We start from the raw sequence: 24,444 nt of genomic DNA, 5'->3' as shown, positions 1-24,444 counted from the left end.
ATGCATCCTAGAACCAAGCACCAGACATACATATTTCATAGATGATAGTACCAGACATATATACTTCCTAGACCCTAGCACCAGACCTATATGCATCCTAGCACCAGATGAACATAATTCCTAGACCCTAGCACCTGACGTATAAGCGTCCAAGACCCTATCACTAGACATATACACTTCATAGACCCTAACACCAGATGTATATGCATCCTAGACCCTAGCACCTGACGTATAAGCGTCCAAGACCCTAGCACCAGATGAACATACTTCCTAGACCATAGCACCAGACCTATATGCATCCTAGAACCAAGCACCAGACGTATATGCATCCTAGCACCAGATGAACATAATTCCTAGACCCTAGCACCAGACGTATAAGCGTCCAAGACCCTAGCACTAGACATATATACTTCATAGACCCTAGCACCAGACGTATATTCATCAAAGAGCCTAGCACCAGACATATATACTTCCTAGACCCTAGCACCAGATAAACATGCATCGTCGAACCTAGCACCAGATGAACATACTTCCTAGACCCTAGCACCAGACATATATACTTCCTAGACCCTAGCACCGGACGTATATGCATACTAGACCCTAGAACCAAATGTATATACTTACTAGACCCTAGTACCAGACGTATATGCATCCTAGACCTTAGCACCAGAGGTATGTACTTCATAGACCTGATCACCAAAGGTACGTATTTGCTAAACTATAGCACCAGATGTATGTACTAGCAGGACCTTAACACCAGACATGTATTCCTAAGCATTAGTACCATATATATATATATATACATTCTTAACCCTATCACCAGACTTACATACTTCCTTGACCTTAGCAGCATATGCTTGTGGTTTATAGACCTTAGCACTAAATGGATGTACTTCCTGCACCTTAGAACCCGATGTATCTAGTTCCTGGATGAAGCATATACACTTCAATGACTCTAGCACCGATAAGTATGTAGTTACTAGACTTAAGCACAGGACATAGGTACTTCAACAACTCTAGCACCAGACATATTTTGTTCCTTGACCCGAGTACTGGACATATGCTCTTAGCAGACCTTAGTGCCAGATGTATGTCCCAGACCATAGCACCAACTGTAACTTCAGATACATTATTTTATTTGTTTAATTTTTATTCATAGTTATAAATTGTATAGAATATAATGTGTATGTGACCTCTGTTAAGAACGCAGATTACATAGGATCTATAAATAGATGATTATATATGTGTTGACAATTATTAATAATACTCTTACATACAATGTTCATGGAAAATGTTTAGTGTTCTGTCACATGGGGTCTATTGTGAAATACAGTTGCAGTAGATGGTGTTTATAAGGAAAGAATTTAGCTATCATATTCATTCTGATTTTGGAGTCAATCTCACTTGTGGTGTTCCTGATCTAAGTCTGCAGATGTGTTTGATGCTGTACTTAGAACTCATTAAAGAGGAAACTTGTTTGGGGGAATGTTGAGTTGAAATAGTGTTCATTTTGGACTATAATATTATCCTGGAACTGTGATAAGGTTAGGGTTGATGACATTATGGTTCTTGGAGGACCAGTACATTTCTGGCTTTTAAATTTATAAGGAAGTTTTAATTCTTTTTGTACTTTCATAGACCTTTATAAGGATTAATTTGATTCATTTCATAATACTATACTTTCCTCTCACATTTTCATTTTTGAATTTGACAACTGAACTGTTTAAGTTTTACGAAACTTGACGATTTTGCTCCTTTCTGTGTCTAAACACATGGGATGTACACTTCCTGGATATTAGCACCAGATGAAGGTACTTCTTATACATAAGCACCATTGGTATTTACTTCCACTACCTTAGCATAAGACATATCTACTTACTAGAACTTATCAGCAGATGTATGTACTTCCTAGACCTGAGCACAAGAGGTATGTACTTCCTGGACTTTAGAACCACATTTTTGTACTTCCTGGATTTATTAGCACCAGGCATATGTACTTCCTAGAACTTAGTTCCAAACACATGTACTTCCTAGACCTGAGCAAAAGACATACATACTTCCTTGACCTGAGCACCGGATGTTATGTGCTTCCTGAATATTATTAGTGCTTCCCTGACTTTAGCAAAAGATGTACTTGCTTCCTGGAACTTACAACCAGATGTATGTGCTTCCTGACCTTAGCGCCAGCTGTATGTGCTTCCTTGAACTTAAAACCAAATGTATGTGCTTCCTGGACCTTAGCACCAGCTATATGCACTTCACAGAGTAACACTTGATGTATGTATTTCCTAGACCTTAGCACAAGACACATGTTCTACCTAGACCTTAGCTCTGGGCAGACATTTGCATGTCCTAGACTAATCACCAATATATGTACTGCCTTGATCTGAGCACCTGAGGTATGTACTTCCTGGATATTAGAATCAGGTTTATGCACTTCCAGGATCTTTGAACAAGACACATTTACTTCCTTGACCAAAGCACCATAAACATTTATTACCATGACCCTAGCACCAGACATATATACTTTTGATAATGTATTCCAAATTGTGGCATACATTTTTCAGAAGTATGCTTTGTAGGTTTGTAGGTGTGTGTGTGTGTGATTTGGATTTTTAATGTAGATTTAACCACTTTTCAGTCATATCGCTATGATGTCTGTAGAGTAGTGGTTCATAGTGACGTCTAGCACTGGGGAATCATGCCGCATGATGTCCCACCCAGTCACATTATCCTGACCCCAGGCTGACCATTCCTAACACTAACCTCTTAATGCTGAGTGCCAAGCGAGGCAGTTGTTAGTACCATTTTTATAAGTCTTTGGATATGGCTCTTCCAGGGATCAAACTCATGACTCGAAGCACTAGGCCACTGAAGCAGTCTTGTATGTTTGTAGGAAATGAAACCTTCACATAATTTTTTAATGTCCTTTTTATTACCCCTTTATGTCACGTCGTGAATGAATTTCCCTCAAAAGAGTGGCAAATATTTCCTGAACACAGAAAGAGGAGTGGAGATAGATAGTACTACAGATGAAAATATAATGAATAACAAAAAATTCAAACTGGTTTGTATTTTTTAGATTTTATATATTGTAATTAAATATTTGCAAAACATAAGGTTCATACACTATGACAATACAGCTCTTACAAAACAGAGTTCAGAAGGCAATCACCATAATAAACAAACTTATAGTCTACTGAAATACTGATATCATTAAAACCATTTGTCACATTTACTCATGTAGATAAATTAATCTGGAAAAATACAAGAAAGGGACTGCATGTGCCATGAACAAAGACTAGATTTGACAAAATTACCTTGACAACTATGAAAGGCAAAAGAAATATATAACACTTATATGTTTCATATTTGAATTCTTCTACTAAATTCAATTTCATGCTAACGACTATACAAAGAACAAAAAGTCTAAGAAAAAAAAATAATGTTAGAACAGATGAAACTGACCACATGCACATTACTGTGTAAACATAGGAAAAGACTGCCATTATACACATCTCTCCAGCAATGATGGCTTTCATAAAACATTACATATACATCATTACAAATTAGATATCTTAACTGAACTATTTTGTACTAAAACATCTGGTTATAACACAAGCACATATGAATCACATATTTTTTTTCTCTATAAAACGCCAAAAGAATTTACCCTAATTTGCAATACAAATCAGTACAGTTTCCTGAGCTAAAAATTTCTCAGTACACATTAAATAATAATCTTTTGAAAGATTATGATCATCGAAAATGTCACTGTTGCCTACTGTTAATCATCATATATTTAACAAAAATTAAGTATGAGCTTTCATTTCCCTGTTGCAGTTCCATAGAAAGAAACGCAAGCACGCATGAAAATTGTGTGGAGTCATGTATGACAGCGAGGACTTCAACTTCTTCAACTTGGAATTATTTTGTTCCACAATCTGGGTGTTGACATTTTTGAACTTGGGATAAAGTTTTGATTCATATCCCATGGAGCAGCCTGAAATGTACAAATAAAGCTCTAACCTTTTAAAATATAAGAAACAAAAATGTTCATATAAAAGAATATTTGATCAATAAAACTAAAAAATGGTAGTAAATATGCTTATAAATGTACTGAAAGTAGGAAACAGGAAATAATTACCTTAGAAATATGAAATTAAAAGTTGACAAGATTTTCTTAATGGTAAGACAGAGTTTTCAATCAATCAAGGACCATTACTTTTTTAAATGAAAAGTGTAACAAAATGAATAATGATGAGAGTGCTCACCTGGATATCCCATGATGCTCTTTTCTCGTGATATTATTGCAAAAAAAATTAAACTACATGCAAGTAACTGCAACAATGCTATCACGATGTGAAAAAAATAAAAAACATGTCAAAGTTTATTGTTACCAGTAGTTGCAAACTTAACAGATTTTAACATACAAAATAATGATACATGCAGATTTAATGTTATACAACTTATTTTGAAGATGATGGCAATCTTACCAACTTTTGGAAAGTTTTGGTGTCAACTGTGTGCACTAAAGCAAGTATGAAACTAGTTCTTATAATCAACAACAACATCTCAACTATAACTTCATTCAAAAAAACTGAAAAAACATACATTGCTTGTAATAGGTCAAGCGACTGAATATGCACAAACATTTGTAGAAATATAACTAAATGATATGCATTTACATAGTGATGCATTTTATAGTTTCCAACCCTAAAAATCATCAATACATGAGCAAAATCAGAATGAAGAACATACAACTGCAATAACATACAGGTAGAAATGCATTACCAGTGTGGTTAAACCAATGCAAAGCATCAACTGCAAACTGTGTCCTTGCAAAGAAAACAGGATCTCTATTGAGACAGTAAGCATGCAAGTTGCAGGCATTGTCATAAATTACTGCCTCTGGAGCAACTGAAACAAAAAGAAAACAAAATAATGAAGCCAATGAAAGACACCTTCATCAACTAGAGATCACCATGATCATGATTTTTCATTATTTAATTTATCTTTGTGACTGTGATACCATAATTTCTTATCATAAGTAAACACACATATAAATTAATTATATTATTAAAAAAACTAAAGCACACTGTATGCTCAACATAATTAAAGCCTGTTTACTTATAAGTTTGTCCAATTGTAATAAATTTTAATTGTGACTAATGTAATTTAAATGAACTTTAGTTCCTGTGTGTTGAATATATCATCAAATACTCTTAATAAATCATTACAATTTTCAGATACAACACATGCACTACAAAGTCCAACATTATTAAGAAAAGTATTTATCTTAAACATCAAAGATTGAAATCAAAATGTATAATCAGAAAGGCTAAAAACCTTCAAATCTTGTTTTAAGGAATGTGAATGGAATGTTTGGTGACTCCATCGATTTCATGATCTGGTACCCATAGCAAATACCTGAAAAAACCCACAGCATATTAAAAAATGTTGACAGATGATTGTGTAAAATAAAATATGGATAGAAAAAAGAAACTGGGGACATTTATACAACAGAAGCATGTGGTACATATAAATGCTAAAAGACTATCATGTGCCTATTGTGGTGAGACCACTGATCATAGGTACTGTGTTTGAATGATTTTACCATATTAATATCTATAATACTGGCGATGCTAAATTGTTGTTGGTAAGACTCTCTTTATGACTGAAATAACTATTAACAACCTTAATCCTTATCTACAAGGCTGTAATCCAATTACATGGAAAATTATTTACCTCTTGTCAGCAGTACCACTCTGTCAGTTAAATTACTGACAAAATATTCTCACTGCACTGAAGGAAGGTTGAGGGGGCCTAAGTTGTTAGAGGATATGCATTGGAAGCGGGTTCGAAACCAAGCCGAGTCATACCAAAGACATAAGAATGGTACATACAGTCACCTCACTTGGTACTCAGCACTAAGAGGACAGTGTTAGGACTGGTCAGCCTGGTGTCATGATAATGTGACAGGGTGTGATGTCACATGTTTGATGTTTGCAGTATGATGACAAAGTGCTAGACATCACTATAAACTGCCACGCTGTAGACATCAAAGCAATATGACTGACAAATTGTTTAAGCTATGTTAAGAATTCAAATCACACACCCCAATGCACTGAACAAATCTGATATTACTGTATTTCAATATAAAACAGCAAAAATCAAGCATTTTACTATTCATGTAGAACAAATTCAGCAACAATGGATAAACAATCAAAAAATATAATTTTCAAGAACTAAATTTGTAGAATATACATTTTGTTATTATCACTTAAGCCAATCTCGCATATGATGAGAAATGTCAAGTAAAAGAACTCACTTCAATTTGGTAACAAAATATAATTGTTATTAGAAACAAAGGATAAACATTAACTCGTCAATAAATCAAGCACATGACATCATACCATGTTGGCAAAAGACAGTAAATATTCCTGGTAACAGTGTAGGATGCCTTCCATGTTTCTTGCTGCAAAATGGTACCTCCCATTTCTTGCCATCCAATTGATATTTTCCCCTCTTACACACTTCTGGCAGAACTGGGTAAAAGGCATCTCTGGATGCAGGTCCCATTGGAAGCCCTGTATCTTGACCCTTGTGATTTGCAAAAGTTGTCTTGACCTTGCAGATTACCTCCCTCAATGCTGTTTTCAGGAATGAAGGAATATCATCTATAGTTTGCAGCATATCAAAGAGCACAGGACAGTGTTCTTGGAGCACCTTCATTTGTGGCAAAGTTATCTTTTCTTGTTCCAATATTTTCTCTAACAAATCAATGAAGGTATAATGAAAAGTGCCACATACTGGGGATGGGCTGGCCAACAGCTTAATCAGTTTTGAATATTCTTCAGGGCATTTGTCAGTGCTTCCTGAGAAAAATGGAAAGATGACATTTTGGTTTAGATTTGTCTGCTACACAAAACATATTTAACATAATAATACATACTTAAATTTTGTCATTAAAGCAAACTTCTTTGTCAGACAGGGTCAACAAAATGGCATCAATTTTACCACAAACCACTGAAAATGATGTATCACCACTAGTGTCATTCTAATTTTGTTCATTGATATGGATCAAAGCAGTGGAGGCATTAAAAATAAATGTATATTACCTTCTAAAGAGCTAATTTTTATTAAAAACTGGGTACATAGTCTCATCTTCTGTGAATTGCTGGATATATGCTAAACATAAAAAACACTGGCATCTACTAAAAAATTCTATGAATATGGGCACAATCAATTCAAACTGAATCCAATAATTCAGTATTCTGGACACAATAAAAATGAGAAATAAATGTGGCATACAAAACTTTAGAAAGTCAGAATGATTTTGTGCCATGTCTTGAATATAAATCGGTGCAGTGAACTTGTAATAAATTGTGTTTTTTAATGAATTGTTGCAAATGTTACAAAACTGTTTGTGATAAATAGTTACTTAAACAAACCTATTTGCCTAACATACTCCATGAATGGAAGCAATGACGGCTGGTGTTTCACAAGCAAGGAGTTCATGGCATCAAAATCCTCTAAATTTCCTTTCACATAGCTGAAAAGCATTTCCCGGGTTGGTTTACTGTCAATGAATACCCTATCCTTGTGACTAGTAGGATGATAAAAACAGAGTCTATGAAAAAATTATTATGTTCAAACCGTAAAATCTGTACAATGACATGTATGCCACTTCATAACATATCAAGATGGCATAAATACCTGTAATTGTAACATTTAATTTGCATACGAATCAGGGCCTAGTCCACTAATAGAATACATATACATCTGGTTAGCATGCAAGCTTGCTGCACAGGAGATAACTGATCCACACAATGCAAGCAAGATGCAAACATTCCTATACCCAATTTATGAGTAAAAAAAGCCATGATAAATAAATGAAGGGTTGTTGTTGTTGTTGAGTTTAATTATAGTGGCATGCGCACAATTGTGCATGTGCCACTTTTTTCTGACTGCACCGCAGCCTGCTACTTGTTCCTGGGGAAGGGAATGGTGCCACCTCCCCCAGGCTTTTATGGATTCAAGGAACCCTGATAGTTTGGTCTCAATATGTGGGTCCATAAAGGTCCCTTACAGTTGAATGGTTGGCTGTCATTAGCTAGAAGTAGAGCTTGGGAACGGTCTTGCTTGCTTTACATTGCTGGTTTCTTGTTGCATTTGCCTGGTGTTTCTTGTGATTTATTTTTGCGATTTTTTTTCTTCTTCAAAATGTTCTAAAAGAAAGGGGGGGGGGGAGATGTTCTATGCTGCTTATAGAGGTTGTTAGTAGAAATCATGTATCAAGAGAGATTTTCAAGATCATGGTATTAATAGTTGAGGTGTTTAGGGTGTGCTTCCTACGTTATGTTATGAAGGGTCAAAATGACCCCAAAATATTATGCAGTTCATATAACTAAGTTCAGAGATGTCGCAGGAAAGAAAAAGACATATCTAATTATAATTTTTAACTTTGTTCATACATTTAAATCATTTATGTATAAACATAATTATAAGCTGTATATGTCATAAAAAGGAAATACTTGTGCACAGACAATTAAGAAAACAAATAAAAATAATTGTGAACTTTCTGTGGATCTGGAATCTGCTTTTCAGAGACATTTCTCATTCCAATATATAACATTCCGAGGGGAAATAGATCCTTTGCATTTTTGTTATGGCACTTTTATCATATTAATGGCTATACTGTGTAGAGGAAATACAGTAGCAAAACAAATTTAGTAAGGACATACAGATGCTTCAAACCCAGGGTGGTCTGGGCAGGTAACGAAACATGACCCTTGTATTACAAAAACCAAATTCTAAAAACTGACCTACTATGGTTCTCTATTTATACAGTGATAATGTCTGCAGCTAATGAGATCTAAGATGGGTATACTGATTGATGAATAACAGGAATGATGAAAAATATACCTCTTCAATATTTTATTTCTTGTCAATACTGTTGTACCAACCTACTATAAATAAGCTAAATAAGAGGCTGTGATATTTGTTAGGTGTTTTGTTTTAAAATGATCAACATTATACATCCCAACAAGATACTTAAGTTTTCTCCAACTATGTCATACTCATCTGCCAGATAAAATGGGCCCATTATCTTCTAGGTAACCATCATTGGCCGCAGCATGAACCTTTCTGTAAGCCAGTGAGGTGCCGTCACATATTAAAACATTTGGTGTTCTCCTACACATGTCATTCATGCATATGAAGCCATCTTCATAGTTGACATCTAATGGACCAAGAAATGAAAACCAACTCAATCGAAAGTAGGTGTATGGAAACATTTTATGAAAGTCAACATTTCCAGCATCCTGCTGATGCAAAGCCCACACACTGTAAAATGCATACATGGTGCACCTGAAGAAAAAAGTTTTGAGTAAGTAAATATTACAAATTCAGGAAACAACATTCTTAATTAAGTGTGCAACAAACATGAATGAATTCATACAAATTCTTAGGTAGCAATTAGAAATTAATAATCAATAATTAAGTATTAATTAATAATAATAATCTTAAACAAAAATATTTATAAATCAGGATCAACAATTTAAAATGTGAGCATTATTTCATCATGCTTGGAAATATATTACAACTGGGTTTTAGCATAATGCCCAGAATTCAAAACTGTAAATTAAAAAAAAGAAAATCCAAATATACAATTATTTCCTTATAATTTATATATAGGTGATTGCATAAAAAAAAATTTAAATGCTGTCTTGAAAGATGAGCAGTAAATAAATATTAAGACTCAATGTCCTTGAGTAAAAATCTGTTTTTGTCTGATATAGCAGTGTTTAATGAAAGAAAATAGAATAGATTCCTTAATACCATGCCAGCACCAATAGTGTCAAAGTACATATGTACCTAATTTGCCAATAAAATGGATAGGAATGCCTCAAATATAAAAAATATTGATAATTTTTGACCCAGCAATATATACCTAGAATAAAGAAACTGGAACATGAAATCTCTCAACACATCATAATGTACAAGGAAATGTTCCATATTGAGTACACATTCCGTTTGCCCATCATACTGAAGCTTTCCATCACAATCTGGAATTGAGCACAATCTAAAAAAGCCTGAAAACAAAAAAAAAAAGAAACAAAAAAAAAAAAAAAGAATGAAAAACTGAATGAAGTTAAAGTCAATGTGATATAAGATAAAAATAACAGTCAAGTGATGTAACTACAGTGGTAGCAGGTACAGTCAAGCTGTGGGACCCAGTCTACCTGGGGGCATGGCCCAACCAGGAAAAAAATAATTGACAGTAAAGGGGTGGACCAGTACAAAAAAAGATACCTGTGGGGCCCATTGTGAGGCAGTTACAACACTGGAACTGTCTCTATCGCCCAGTTGTGGTTTAAAGTTAAAATTAATAACATCATCTGATAATAAATGACCACATAAAATAAAGCTACAGTTAGCACAATATCAACATCTTGATTTCTGAAAATGACTATGCAATTCAGCATTCAGAATTTCCAAACACATACACTCAGTTTTTGTTACAATAACCAAATTATTTCTATGTAATTTGGTTCTAACTAATTGGTGCTATTATAGAACAGCCTTAGAACAGCTATCTTACATGTCACATTTTCAAACAAGCATTGTCAAGTTAGAATATGGAATTTGAACACTGCTTTTCATTTCATATTCAATGTGAGTTTTTTGTAACATTTATTTTTCAAAGCTGTTCACACAAGCCTACAGACAAGATATTTTCACCATGAAGAAAATAATACTGAAACATAGGAGGTTATTCTATTGTAAACATGATGCAAAGGAGAGTTTATTATATTCGGAATATCTGGATCTTGTTCACAGAAGTGGATCTATTGAAATAATATTAATACTATTCAATCCGGGTGGTACTGTTATTATCAAAAGATGCCATCATTAACTTTATTGCAAGATGATTTTTTTTTAAAATCCCTAAACTTCCAACGGTGATTCAATGAAAGGAGATTGATTTTTAATTCTATTTTGAAAGGTCATCTATGATCATTATATTCTTCCATGCAAACAACACAATCCATAGGCATAATTGCATAGAATAAGATTTGAGGTGAGTTGACGACAAAAACCAGCATCAAGGATGTGCTTGCAATTTACAAATATTTGAAAGAATGGTTCCTGAATGGTCATTCTATAAAACCAACTGGCAGATGCACACTGTTTATATAAATGAGACTATACTGTTATGATTGTGAATGTAAAACCAATTCACATGGAATAAAACCTGTAGTTTTAAAGAAAAAGATAAATGATTCACAATTCATGATTGTACTGATCCTTCCATTATTCTTAGAAGAGAGTATTTTTGTAATTTGAGTTGCTTAACTAATAATTCAATTCAAACAGAATGTCCATCAACTTTGATGTGTCCTGATAATATTTTGTGTGCAGTATTTTCCTTAGGTATATAAGCAATTTTTATACGTGATATTGAAGCTGTAAAATAAAATATACAAGTAACAGTTACACATCTGAATGACAATTAATTACCTTTAGTTAATACTTACACTGTACTTGCATACAACCATATCTTGTGAAGAGTGTGGACTGCTTAATTTCAGCTACGCACTCATTATGGAGTTGACCACTGCATTTAGGGCAATGTAAATCTAATGGTATGGCTTGAAGGATACCAGCAGCTGCAGGAAATAAATTCTTTGGATTTTGCCATAGTTTTGTTTTCATGTTTTCATCTGGGTTAAATGGAATTTTCTTACTAGATACTACTTTTAGCATGTACTGGCTGTACTCTGGTTTATACGCCAACAATTCAAGTATACGATCCACACTATCTGGCATGTCTTTGTCCAAACTGTCGGTAATAAGGTTCTCCACCCTGTGCACATGTAGACATATTTTTTTACACTGAAGGCAGAACAGTGACTTGTTTCTAACTGTTATTACAGCATAACCATGTAACGGTACATGAACTGCAAAACAGTTTGGAGCAAAATAAATCTCTTGTATAGCTGCACACTGTAAATATATGATTAAATAAGTAATAGATATATTTGAATTTCAGCTGAAAAACTGCAGCAAAACAGAGACATGTAAAAGACATTTACTGTTCATTGATTATTTGGAAATACTACATCAGATAGCATGTGCTCAATATGGAATTCAAAATGAAATAATACAATATGTGATGATGTTGAGTTCACACTGAGTCATTGATAATTTGTAAAGTAGTATGATTATAATGTCAAAGAAATCATTCTATATCACTGTTTCTTAATAATGACAATAATTTATTCATTCATTACATGCCTACTGTTATTCATGCTAATACAACATAATAAATTGAAAATATGTAACATGTGTAATAATCTCAAGGCATACAAATGAAATGTCATGCAATGGAAAGCATAATGACCAAGGTATCATTCAAATAGATGCCACCAAACTATTTTGTATTCAGGTTAAATTATATCATTAACAATATGTAAAGATTTAAGTCAAAACAGATTATTTGTTTTTCATAATGGTCTTTCGAATATGAATAACTGTTACCAATGTTATAGTAAATAAAGCATGAAACTCTCTTAAATGGTGTGTAAAATGTAAAATTGAGTCTTAAGCTCAAATGATGCACCATGTCATGAAAATAGCAAATGGTGAAGTTTCAGTTAATGCTGCAGCATGTAAGTACCTGCAGCAAAATACCTTATGAAACTGTGACAATGGAACACAAGCATAATGATTTAAAACCTAGTCAGGAAACAAAGAAAACAAATAATATGACAGGTCAAAGAAACATGTACCAAAAATAGTATATAAAATGACTGCAGACACATATGAAATAATGACACAAATTATAATTAGCAATTTAATTGAATGTAGAATACTTACATCAGATTCCCTGAAGGATTGCTCAAAGTAAGCATGGTCATCTGAAAGCATATATAGAGAATGTTACAAAAGTATAAGTGTCAAATAAGAAGTTATCAAATGATTTGAAAAGTTTCAATCTTTTGTGAGTATAGGCAAGCTAGAGATTGAAAATGTTCAATAATATTCATAAATTTCAACTGAAACAAAAAAAACCATAAGGGTTTATGTTATAATAGTCTGTAATTACTGAATTTTCCATGCAGAATAATTGTGATAATTCACTGGAGCCAACTGCAATTATTTCACTGCCAAGTCGATAAGAAGATAAACTCAAAATTCAAAGTTGTTCTTAGATACATACATGGCCAAGTGGTATTGATGGATGCCTTATGTCCACATACAAAGTTAAAATCCGACACCATAACTGCTTATATTTTCTGTGCCAATAGTCACAAACCACAGCCAAACATAAACAAGAAACCATGCACATCATGTAATATCCAGTAAAAAGCCTTTGTACCATAATAAACCTTGCTAGTCAATATGTTTGATTAAAAATGAAAAAGAAACTTTGCTTGCTATGAGTGAATACGTTATATTTCATCTCATGGGTGAAAAATTTAAGTAAAATATATAGATTATTCAAAATTTCAAGCTAATTTCTTCTACACATTTGTGACATGATGAAAAATCAGTTTCGTAAAACGACTGATGTAATACACAAAAGCCAGACATTGCATCTGTGCTGTACATAATATTGTGATGTCATCTGTGACATCATGGGGTGTTATGAGACATATTGCAGATACAAAGATTAGGACATAATACTAAATAATATGATACTCATGTAATAATTAAATAGACTGTAAAACATAGCTGTAAAATGAGTACTAAATGACAATGGCTTTATATACTCAAAGAGCTTCTTTCAGAAACATGCCATGAAATGTTAGTTTTTCAACAGCATAATTTACAATAGCTCATTCAATGTTGATAACAAAGCAGGTAGCAAGACCAAGAGCTCAGAACTCTAAAAAAACAGCATCATAATTGGTTAGTATGTGACAAAACATAATGCACAATTGGTAAACTCAATTAACATATTTTGGACATTGATCTTTCTGATGACTGCAAAGAAGTTATTACAGCTTTCTCTCAATCTGTTAGAGTATAATATTTTAACACTGATGTAAAGAAGTTAATGAACAAAAATGAATAATGTTATAGATAGCATCCATTAATGAAGAAAGGGAAACATTTGTGGCTACCTGTGAAAAGATTAACAAATTATGTACTCTTGATCACTTTCACAGAATAAATGCATGAACATAAAATACACATGAGGAATATAATCTGAAGTATATTTATTTGCAGAAAAAGAAAATATGAAACATTGTAATGAACCATGAATACAAGATATTAGACAAACAAGAAAATTATTTTACATTTATTAAGGCTGGTATAATAGTGAGGTAAAGAATAATAGACAACATATGCAGTTTTAATCTTTGTATATGGAACTTTCTTTGCTGTTTTCATTTTGTTATGGGGTTTAATCCCATTTTTTGGCACATGATAGGCTATGGCGGCCAGTATAACTGCTGGAGGAAGAACCTGGAGAACACATGGAAGATTCAACAACCACTGAGAAGCTACTTAGAAACTTTCTCATGTGCCTGTTGGCCAAGCCCGAGGCTCAAACCCACACATAAAGAGGTGAGATGACGGTGATCCGTAACAGTGAGCGCTTTAGACCACTTTGCCACTCAGGGTTCCAGAACCTTCTTTACAGTTTCAGAAAAAGTTTACTATTAATTACCTTCTGTGCTTAAACTTGTATAAACTGGTAGTTCATTAAACACAGCTCTAAAAGCATTGATATGGATGCAGGGTGGATGCAAAGAATCTATATCTGAAAGTAATAAATCTAATGGTTGGAAAAAAGTCCTAACACAATGCATGTAATGAATTTAAAGAATTGGACTTAATTCAATATCTTAACATGTTACAGCTCATGATAACAAAATGAGAATTCTTCATCTGTGTTTTTTTTTAACAAGTCATTATCCTTATATAAGCTTGACGTAATAAACAAAGCAAAAATATTGTACAATGCTAAAATCCTCAAAAGACTCAGTATTACCTAAGTATTAGATTTATTAACTAATTAATTTATGGTATGTTCATGAATAAAATTGTAAGAAATTGAATTTATGTATCTACTAGTACTGATAGTTTCTTTGTAGGCAGAACAAAATTAAATGTATTACATTATGTTAATAAATGCAACAATAATTACAAATGTTTAAAAGTATCTTATATCTTATATTTAATGAATTATATTGTGGTGATTCAAATAAGGTTTATTGTAACATTTAATTCCACATTGTTTACTTTAGTAAAAATCATTTTATCAGTACTGGATGAAAAAAAAATATATATATATATATATATATATATATATATATATATATATATATATATATATATATATATATATATAAGAAAACTTTACTTATAAGAATATTCTGAGATATGAGGGAAGTTCTGCACCTTGTCTGGAATGACCACGATGTAAAAGGTTGCAAAAAGAAACCCGTCCCAAGTCACAGCTGCAGGTTAACAAAACTTCTTCATTACATGTATCTTGACAGATGTTGATCAATACTGGCAGAGACCTCTATGGATAAAGATTTAATAGTAATCATGGAAGCTCATAATAGCATAATTAATCTTTTCAAAAATAGTACATACTTTTATGGACTTTATTTATATGTGTATTTAACTTGTAATCTACACAAGTTTCATACCAGATTTGCATTTGTTTTTTCGCATCATAAAAGATTGAGTCATTTAACCCATTCTTGTTGACAGGTGTCACTCTGTGTTGCGGTTTTGTGTTCAACACCATCTCTCTGTTCAAGATAGGACACACATGGCTGCCAGTACAACTGATGGAGGAAGAATTTAAGAAAACCCAGTAAGAACCACCAGCCAAGAGAAAGTAGTGTCATCTTTCTCACATAATCACACAGATTGAGCACAATACTCAAAACCACGCAGAGAGGTGACAAAATAGTGGTCTGTAAAGGTGAGCACTTAAGACCACTTGGTCACCTGGGGACCCTATCACAAATGCAGTACCAAACCTGACTAAATTCTAATTATTTAAAAAAACAATTGTTCAAATCTAATAAAACTATTTCAAAATTAAAAATAAAGAAGCTTTATCCAACAACAATGAACAATCTACATCATACAATAAACCTTAATAACTCATTCTGTAAACAGTAAATTGGGTAGAAATAACTTAAGTAACTTTTCTGCCAAATATTACAATGTACCTTCAAGTATATGTACATATAAATTTGTCACTGTGTAAAAATCAACTGTTGCATTCCATAATCATGGTGGCAATTACAAGCATTATAAGAGCTTCATGAAATCATCAATTGGTGCAGAAAATGAACAAGTTATAAAATATGTCCTTCACTTGAAATCAGAATGAAAAATGAACCTATAAATGTACTTAAAACAACCTGAATACAGATCATCAGGTTGTCCCTTTTGAAAAAAATGTATGCAGGAAGCACATAGTGAGGCAGTTTGAGCATGATAGTTTCACACTGAAGGGCCAAATTGTTCTGTGGTTTGGCAAAAAAATGCAATCCACTGCATTATTGCTTATCTTCTCTAACAAAAATCCATGCATTTAAGTAAAGTTTAATGGCATTATATATGAGAATAAATCAGTGTATATAACATACATCTTGAATATTTGTTTTAAAAACAGGAAGGTCACTGCTACATGTCAATCACAGTCATATACACCAAAATTTCTGTTGAAATCAACCACCATTAAATACCTACCTATCACATGTTGCCATAATTTTTGCATTCCATAAATTGATTACTTAAGACAGATTTAATTGAAAACATTTTGTATTTCACCTTGTACATAAGCAATTTAATTATCAGTACAGCTGGGTACACTATAATAAGGTCCCTCTAATTTATTACATAACTTATTAACAGAGACAACACTGATAATAGTATTACAAAAGAACTATTTCTAGAACAATGAAATGCAACCAATATTCTAGGAGTAAAACCTACTTGTAGAGTCTTCTTACTATCATCCCATCCAGCCACTGCAAAAACCTTCATTCTCTCATCCAATTCTTGATAGGCATGCTCATGTTTCAATGTGTGCCTGTAAAGCCATCCTTCATCCTCATCATCTGGTGTAATAGGAATGTCTCCTAAGATAAAGGTCTGGAAATGATTTGCAAGTGTTACATATAAATTTGATTAAACAAAGCATATGGCTCAAGCATGTAAAGGATAAAATGATGAATAAACAAATATTTGGAAACATAATTCTGTGTGTCCATTGGACAGGGATGCCTTACACTCACCTCTATTTTGACATATTTATAAAGAAAAGAAAATCATGTGAGACAAGGAAACAACATGTAACAAGTTCAGATGAACTTAACAATTAATGACTGCAACATTTCTGAGCAATTGTTGTTGTTTTTGTAGCTGTTTTAGGGTTTAATGCCATTTTTCAGCACAATATAGGCTATACATGGCAGCCAGTATAACTGGTGGAGGAAGAACTCTGGAAAACCCAGGGAAGAACCACCAACCCATGAGAAGCTACTGGCAGGCTTTCCCACGTACCCACTCTAGACAAACCTTGGACTCAAACCCACGCAGACAGAGGTGAGACGGCAGTGATCTGTATTGGTGAGCGCTTTAGACCACTCGGGGCCCCCTTCTGAGCAATTAAACAATAGATGAGATATATATATATACCTGTGACGGTTCCAGTATGGCTGATATTTCTGAACTGTTTGTTCTAGTTGCATGTGGAGATATTGTCTCCCTCTTAACATGACGTCTCCTCCTCAATGGAATTTTATCAAGGTCGTATGGTACGGTGCCGTCAAGAGAGATAGGATCTCTGTACCACTCTGTTCTACATTTGTATTGTACAGGCTAAAAATGAAACAAATTTATAATGCATATTATCTGTCAAAACAGAATCTTCATAGAGGTACTCAGCTTTTATTAACTGAAAGTCACATTTGTATTTGTTCATTAAGTTGTATAGTTTATGTGCCATTCAAAATTTAATCTTATGCTGCGATCTCAGACTATTTTTCACTAAAAGAATAAAATACTGTATGGCTAAAGACCAGAAATGAAAATAGAAAGTTCACACCGGCATAATGATCACCCACCTTAACGATAATCATTTCATTTTCAGCCAGTGTCTGATTTGCCTTATCCAGCAAAATAAATTTCAACAATGTTGACATAAAGACATATTCTACAGTAATTACTTAATGACCAAAAATGTAACCTAACTATAGGAAAGTTTTGGAAAAGGGAAAACATTATTGCTGATCAGTGCATTATATTTTGTTTTCAATTATTTAAAAAAAATTATACATAGAAAAACCATGTTATAAATATATGAATGTATCATCACCAACTAATTTACAAATTGTTTTCAGCACCCTACAGCTCTTTTAGTGAGGGATTTTACCCAGCCTACCTGACAATCCATTCTTTAATGAATTCTTTACTGAAAGTCTCTCTCAAAACAAAAAAACTCTACTGCAATCCTATGTTCTAGTATGTCAAGAACATGATACCCATACATATACTAACCTATTTTTAAAATAAATCCCATGCAACAACTTTTGAACAATAAAATATGTTACAAGTTGTTATAAATAGAATGTTCATGGAACTGACAAAATGATCAGGGTTGTAAAAATGCAGCAAAAATCATTACTTTTTCTCAAAGGATGAATTTTAATGGCATGAATTTATAATGAGACACTAGACAGACTTGGCCTATATACTAATTAAAATTGAACATGAAGTATTAAAACAAACTTACCTTGGAACACTTGTCTGCACTAGTAGACATTTTCAGGAATCTGACAAAGCAAAAATATGAAATATTCACATAATAGTTGTCCAATTCTACTTAATTTTGTCATTTCAGTTGAGTTTGCGTACCTAACATAAATTTTAACACAAAATGAATGAAGTTAGTAAAGAAATTTTAAATAATCAGATGCTCTCAAAAATTCAATTTATTCAGCTGTTCATATATTTCTTTTTGAGAGAGAAAATGGTCTGTATAAGGGCACATAGACCACATCGTACAATCGGAAAGGCCTTGTGTTAGAATGTTTGATATCAATTATGATGAAATGGTGCAAAAATCTGAGAAGTTGTGCATTATATTTTATGTGGATTAGCATCACATTTGTAAAACGTTTTTTTTTATATAGCAAAATTTATACTGGGCATGTATGTGTTCAAGACTGATTATTTCGGTAACATGTAAATTTTTAGAATTTGGTTCTACATGCATTTAAATTTAAGTTATTCGCTTCAGTGGAACCTAAATACATCTATATTCCTTTCAAAGATCAATATTTACATGCGCCAAGTACACGGGTCAAAATATATACTAAAGTATATTTTTGGACGGTATCAACCTAAAGGTGTGATACAATACAATCCGGATTGAATGTCGTACGCTGTAATGTCACAATCTGTGCCTGTGATAAAACAAATTCCTACTACCCTATTTTGTGATGATTAAATAAGACCCGTTGTTTTGTGTGGCCTATTTCGGTCACAATTGTAACAGACGACAGCGATATATAAGTTTAATCTGTCAGTTTCTTGATGACAGTTAAGGTGCAGACCAGTAAATAATCTGGAATGGCAAGACTTTAGTTGAAACAATTATCGTCGTTATTTTACCTCTTACTTTTCTATATATTTTTTTCCTCAGCGTCTTGTGATTCAGCGGCTTTGCCAGTCAACAACATCCTGCGAACGAGCCAATGAGAATCCGGTGCTTTGTCCGGTGCTTGTATTGGGATTTGTTTAATAATATACCTCTTCTTCCTCCACCATTAATACTGGCCGCCATGTATAGCCCTATCGTGTGCTGCAAAATGGCGTTAAACCCTACAACAACAACAACTGTCCATGATTGAAGATTGCCATGAGTGTAAGTTTTAATTAACATGTTTTAACGTAAACATTTTAGTTTAGTGTCATTCTTGTTTACAGTTAGACTACCTTTTCTGTTGGAAAGTCTTCACATTCTATAATGTTATGGGTCAAATGAAAATACATGGACTTGGTAAACATAATTAATTCATCTTATAAGATCAGTCTGTTGGAATCTGCGAGCCATGTTTATTTTTAAATGGTCGTATAGTGTGCCAACTAACTTCAGATACTTAAAATGTATTATACTTTTCAAAATTGATGATGAGCTATAGTATTTTCTATTCATAGATGAGTGAATTTATATTTTTTAAAAATTATTAGGGACACAGCTTTTTAATGGAAAAATAAAATACCAAAAAATAAAAATAAACGAATCTTTAATTTGCGATAAGGAACGGCTTTGGTTTTTACTTTTCAAAGAAAGTGTGTTTGTATTAAAGTCAAATGAGAGAGAGAGAGAGAGAGAGAGAGAGAGAGAAAGCATTGATAATATTCCAATGAGCGCCTTTGGTACCATGATTGTGAACGTTACAGTCACACGTACTAGACATATGTGCCACTTGTGTTCCGGTCATAGTGTTTTAACTAAGAACTTTTATCATTTTGTAAAAAATTATTTTACGTAACACAGTTAACATAGGGCGCGAAATATAAGAAGAAATATTGCTTATACACGAAGGTAAACTTATAACGCAAACAAACAACGAAATCCAATCACGCTCCCATATAGGTACTACTGTGTCGAAGTTTGACTTGGTTGATCTATAGAATAGTTACTTGGTATTCTCGTTCATTTTTCACTTTAACAATAAATACATAAAAGAAGTTCTGTATTTATAGCACAGATTTTAGATGACTATAGCACAGATTTTATATGACTTAATCATATTTTATAGTCGATGCTTAAACTCCATGTTAATTTTGATGTTTTACATGGAATAACACGTTTTCGAGGATAACGTACTCGTTAATCTGCTGTAAACAAAGAAACACAATACTGTGACATATTTTTTATTTACTGTGTCACTCGAATTGTGACAGAATGGTGTTGGTAGTTGTTTTTAAATGTTGCCTAAATAAATGGTATGACTATTTTTTCTAGCATATACTTTTTCATTGGCATTTGGTTTGAAAATAAATTATTTCAGGCATCAAGTAAGGTTAAGAAAAATGGGAGAAGTGTGGAAGAAGAAAATGATGTAAATATAAATTTGCTTGATTTATTACAATGCTCTACCCATATTTGGAAATTAAAAACTGCAGTGTTTTACATTTATTTTATAATGTGTTGTTAAAAGAATGACAATCAATTGAAAAAGTCCATTTCTGGTCATAGTCTGCTAATTATGTGGTCTTTCTAACCAGCCTTTGTGTAGTGACATATTAACAGGATTCAGGCTTGGTTACATTTGTAGGGAGGAGTCACATTTCCCTCCAGTGACCATGAAGATCAGTTTAGTTTAAAAAAATGTTATTTCCTAAATTTGAAATTGGAGATCATGAGAGGTACGGTATAGGATGTCATTAATTCAGACTTAAGTCAGTCAGTTATGCCTGTCACCCCTGCTGGGGTATAGGCCACCCACAAAAGATCGCCAGAGACTTCTGTCCTGTGCCATTCCTTTGAGCTAACTTCAGGTGTGACCCAGCTTAGTGATGTCCGCTTCAAGGTCCCGTCACCAGGTGTTTCTTGGTTGGCCCCTTCTCCGCTTGCCTTGAGAGTTCCACCTCAATGCCTGTCTGGTGATGTTGGTTGGCAGCTTACATAGCATGTGTCCTATCCAATTCCACCTTCTCTTCTTGATCTACCGGAAACAGAGGTGATGATGGTGTCTGGCTAGCAGATCAGGAGAACTCTTCTTTGGCAGCTGTTGATGAAGGTCTGAACTCTCTTTATGGTAGACTTAGTGGTTCTCCAGCTGTCTCTGCTCCATACAGTAGGACTGACTTCATGTTGGAGTTGAACAGTCTGATCTTGGTAGTCAAGGAAATTTCTTTGGAGCTCCAGATGTTCTTGAGCTGTATGAACACTGTTCTCACCTTTCCGATCCTTGCCTTGACATATGTGTATGTGCTACCCTGCTGGTTGATAATGCTGCCCAGGTATGTGAAGGACTTCACCTCTTACAGTGGACTTCCATGCAGTGTGACTGGGTTGTTAATGACATAATTGATCTTGAGGATCTTGGTCTTGTCTTTGTGGATGTTAGGACCAACCTGTGTTGATGTGGTTGCCAGTACGTCAGTCTTGTCCTGCAAATCAAATCAGTTCAGACTTAAGCCAATGGTTTATAATGTTCTACTTTTATGATGCAAGAATTTGAAATATATATAAATATTTGGTAGATGATATTAAGTTTCCATGACAAAAGACTAAATTTTGTAACAATCAAAGTGAAGAGTCCCCAGGATAAGGACAAAAATAAAGAAAGGAATAAAGTTAACATGAGAAATTGTCCATTAAAATGTGTTAAACATTGTATACTCTAGAAAGTTGAGAAATAGGGAGAAAAGAAAAGAAAGTGAAAAAAAAATGAAAAGGAACAAAAAGTGAGATTTAAAGTGAACAGTGCTCATCATTGCAGAGGCGATGGCTTAACATTTTTTTAAAATTAGGGCAATTGCTGTTTAAGAGTTGTCTTTGACCTGTGGAAGTGCATGCCTGACATTAGAATGTATGTTTCAGTTAATCATTTTGACTTTTCAATAAATTTATGAATGGCATTTAAAATACGAATGTAGACTTCATACAACAGCATTGTATCACCACAAGAAAATATTTAAAGTTAGATTACCATATTGTGTGAGGAACTGCAACAGTTCATGCATTGTAATTGGTAATAGACACAAAAAGTAGCAATGTGTACTTGCTACAGATCCACATCTCTAACTGTACAAAGCAGAGATCTGAATATTTTCTTTGTAAATAAATGTTGATTAAGTGAACTGCAGTTTGTTCTAAGTCAGGCCTGAAGAATTTAAAATTTAAATTTACTTCTAGCTGTATGAAAGTATTTTGGAATATAAGTTGTGTGTATTTAATGTGCTTTTGAATTTGTTAATGAGTCTATTTGACAAGTCTCAATAAATAATGTATTCCATTCTTGAATGGTTGAAGCAAGAAATGAGTTGTAATAAAGACTTATTTTAGCCTGTACTAATTGGAAACACAGATACAGTGTTATAAGATGCTCAAGGCAGTAATGGTAGCATTAAAGCTATCAACATTTTTGAACACTTTTGCCGGGTACATGTCAGTCCTAATGATGTTACCTGGTTACCTGACCAAAGGGTAATTGTAACAAATGTGTAATTGTAACAAATGTGTACAAACCTAAAGTTTAAGTTCACAGTTTTTAATTTATAGTATCCTGTAAATATCACTATCTAATGTCATCTGATACGAAGTCAAAGAATTTGTTCTCATTGTCTGATAAAGTTATAAAATCCATTGTCTACTAAATCGTTGTGGTCTAGTTATCATAACTATCATCTGACTCCCTTTACTTGGCCTCACTGTCATGTGTGGATGATTATTCAGAGACTGAGCTTGAGTTTTATAGCTAACTTTGATCATACAATTTGTGAATCTATTAAAGGTTGCAACTGAACACATGGCAACAAAATAAAATAACTTGCCACTGTACCAAATCAAAGAGTTGTAACAACTAAGGGAAAACAAGCAATGGGATTAATGTCAGTTATTTACTGGGGAGGCTGACCTTTGCTTGGCACTGAAAAAGTACATGTATTTGTGGCTCAGTCCAAAGGATTGTCAGCATGAAAACAAAGTGAGTGCTGCCTTTACAAGTACTGCCAGAAAACTTGTATACCCTCAAGGCAGCGATAGCACAAGAATTAAGATACTGCTTTGTAAGTTTCTTGAATCCAGGTAGAGAATATAATAGCATGTTTCACAGATCAGGCACTGTATCCCTTGTTTGTCTGGCATGCCTTACCATGGTAATTGTTTTGTTGCCAATGGTCACAAAATAAAAGTACTGATTAACAGGGTCATCATAAGAGGCAGACAATACAGGCAACTGACACGAGTGCCAAATTTGGGGGTGTTGGTGCAATTTCATGGCTCAGGTTCTTTTGTTCTGTATTTTACTTAAACATACGGTGTTTTCATTAAATACCTATGATTTGTAGTTATTCTTATAACTGTTTAAACATTTAAAAAATAAGCAGTTTGCTGTGTTTTTTTTCTGAGGGTGGGGGCACCAAAGGTTTTTGCATGGGGCATAATTTTGTCCAGTGCAAACTTAATTCATTCTTGCTCATGAATGTTCTGAGTGTCACAAAGGTAATCTACTGTTATGTTACTACAAGTACTAACTGTTCCTGACTCTTTACCCAATATGCTGTCTACTAATACTTTACATTAAGACTAGGGATCAAAAAATTTAGGAGGCATATTGATAAGTGAATATCAAGTAGAAATACGCTGTATCAGTAGAATATGAAGGTACATGCATGCCACAGAAGAATGCTTGATAAATGCTGTCAGTAGAATGT

The 24,444-nt window shown here is 33.5% G+C and overlaps 2 protein-coding genes across 8 annotated transcripts in view; one reads left to right on the top strand and one right to left on the bottom strand.

The window, feature by feature from the left end:
* Nucleotides 1-3,068: 3,068 nt before the first annotated feature.
* Nucleotides 3,069-19,806, bottom strand: LOC149789491 (uncharacterized). Of its 6 annotated transcripts, none has more exons than XM_089971510.1 (15): nt 19,673-19,806; nt 18,785-18,824; nt 17,689-17,871; nt 16,984-17,142; nt 15,421-15,547; nt 14,687-14,779; nt 12,886-12,926; nt 11,544-12,012; nt 9,956-10,097; nt 9,088-9,372; nt 7,455-7,612; nt 6,417-6,878; nt 5,350-5,430; nt 4,795-4,920; nt 3,069-4,003 (listed from the first exon to the last, which is right to left on the bottom strand). In XM_089971510.1, the coding sequence occupies exons 2-15, from the start codon at nt 18,812-18,814 to the stop codon at nt 3,813-3,815; spliced, it is 2,547 nt and encodes an 848-aa protein (XP_089827636.1). In that variant the 5' UTR covers nt 18,815-18,824; nt 19,673-19,806; the 3' UTR covers nt 3,069-3,812. The 6 variants fall into 6 exon arrangements, with proteins under 6 accessions (XP_089827636.1, XP_089827635.1, XP_089827637.1 ...); XM_089971509.1 differs by having other exon boundaries at nt 19,666-19,801; XM_089971511.1 differs by having other exon boundaries at nt 9,956-10,070; nt 19,666-19,801.
* The window catches only part of LOC149789490 (SOSS complex subunit B2-like), a 44,651-nt gene continuing 40,002 nt past the window's right edge, over nt 19,796-24,444 (top strand). The window contains exon 1 of one of the 2 annotated variants that reach the window (XM_089971516.1): nt 19,796-19,918. The gene's annotated coding sequence lies outside the window, so the exon portion shown is untranslated. Of the gene's footprint in view, nt 19,919-20,464; nt 20,603-24,444 lie in introns of those variants that run through there. The other variant, XM_089971517.1, reaches the window with a different exon arrangement.

The sequence above is a fragment of the Sinohyriopsis cumingii genome, chromosome 10, assembly GCF_028554795.1.
Source record: "Sinohyriopsis cumingii isolate HCF-2022 chromosome 10, ASM2855479v2, whole genome shotgun sequence".
Lineage (NCBI taxonomy): Eukaryota > Metazoa > Mollusca > Bivalvia > Unionida > Unionidae > Sinohyriopsis > Sinohyriopsis cumingii.
The sequence above is the reverse complement of the archived record's forward strand: the minus strand, read 5'-3'. Positions and strand labels throughout refer to the sequence as shown.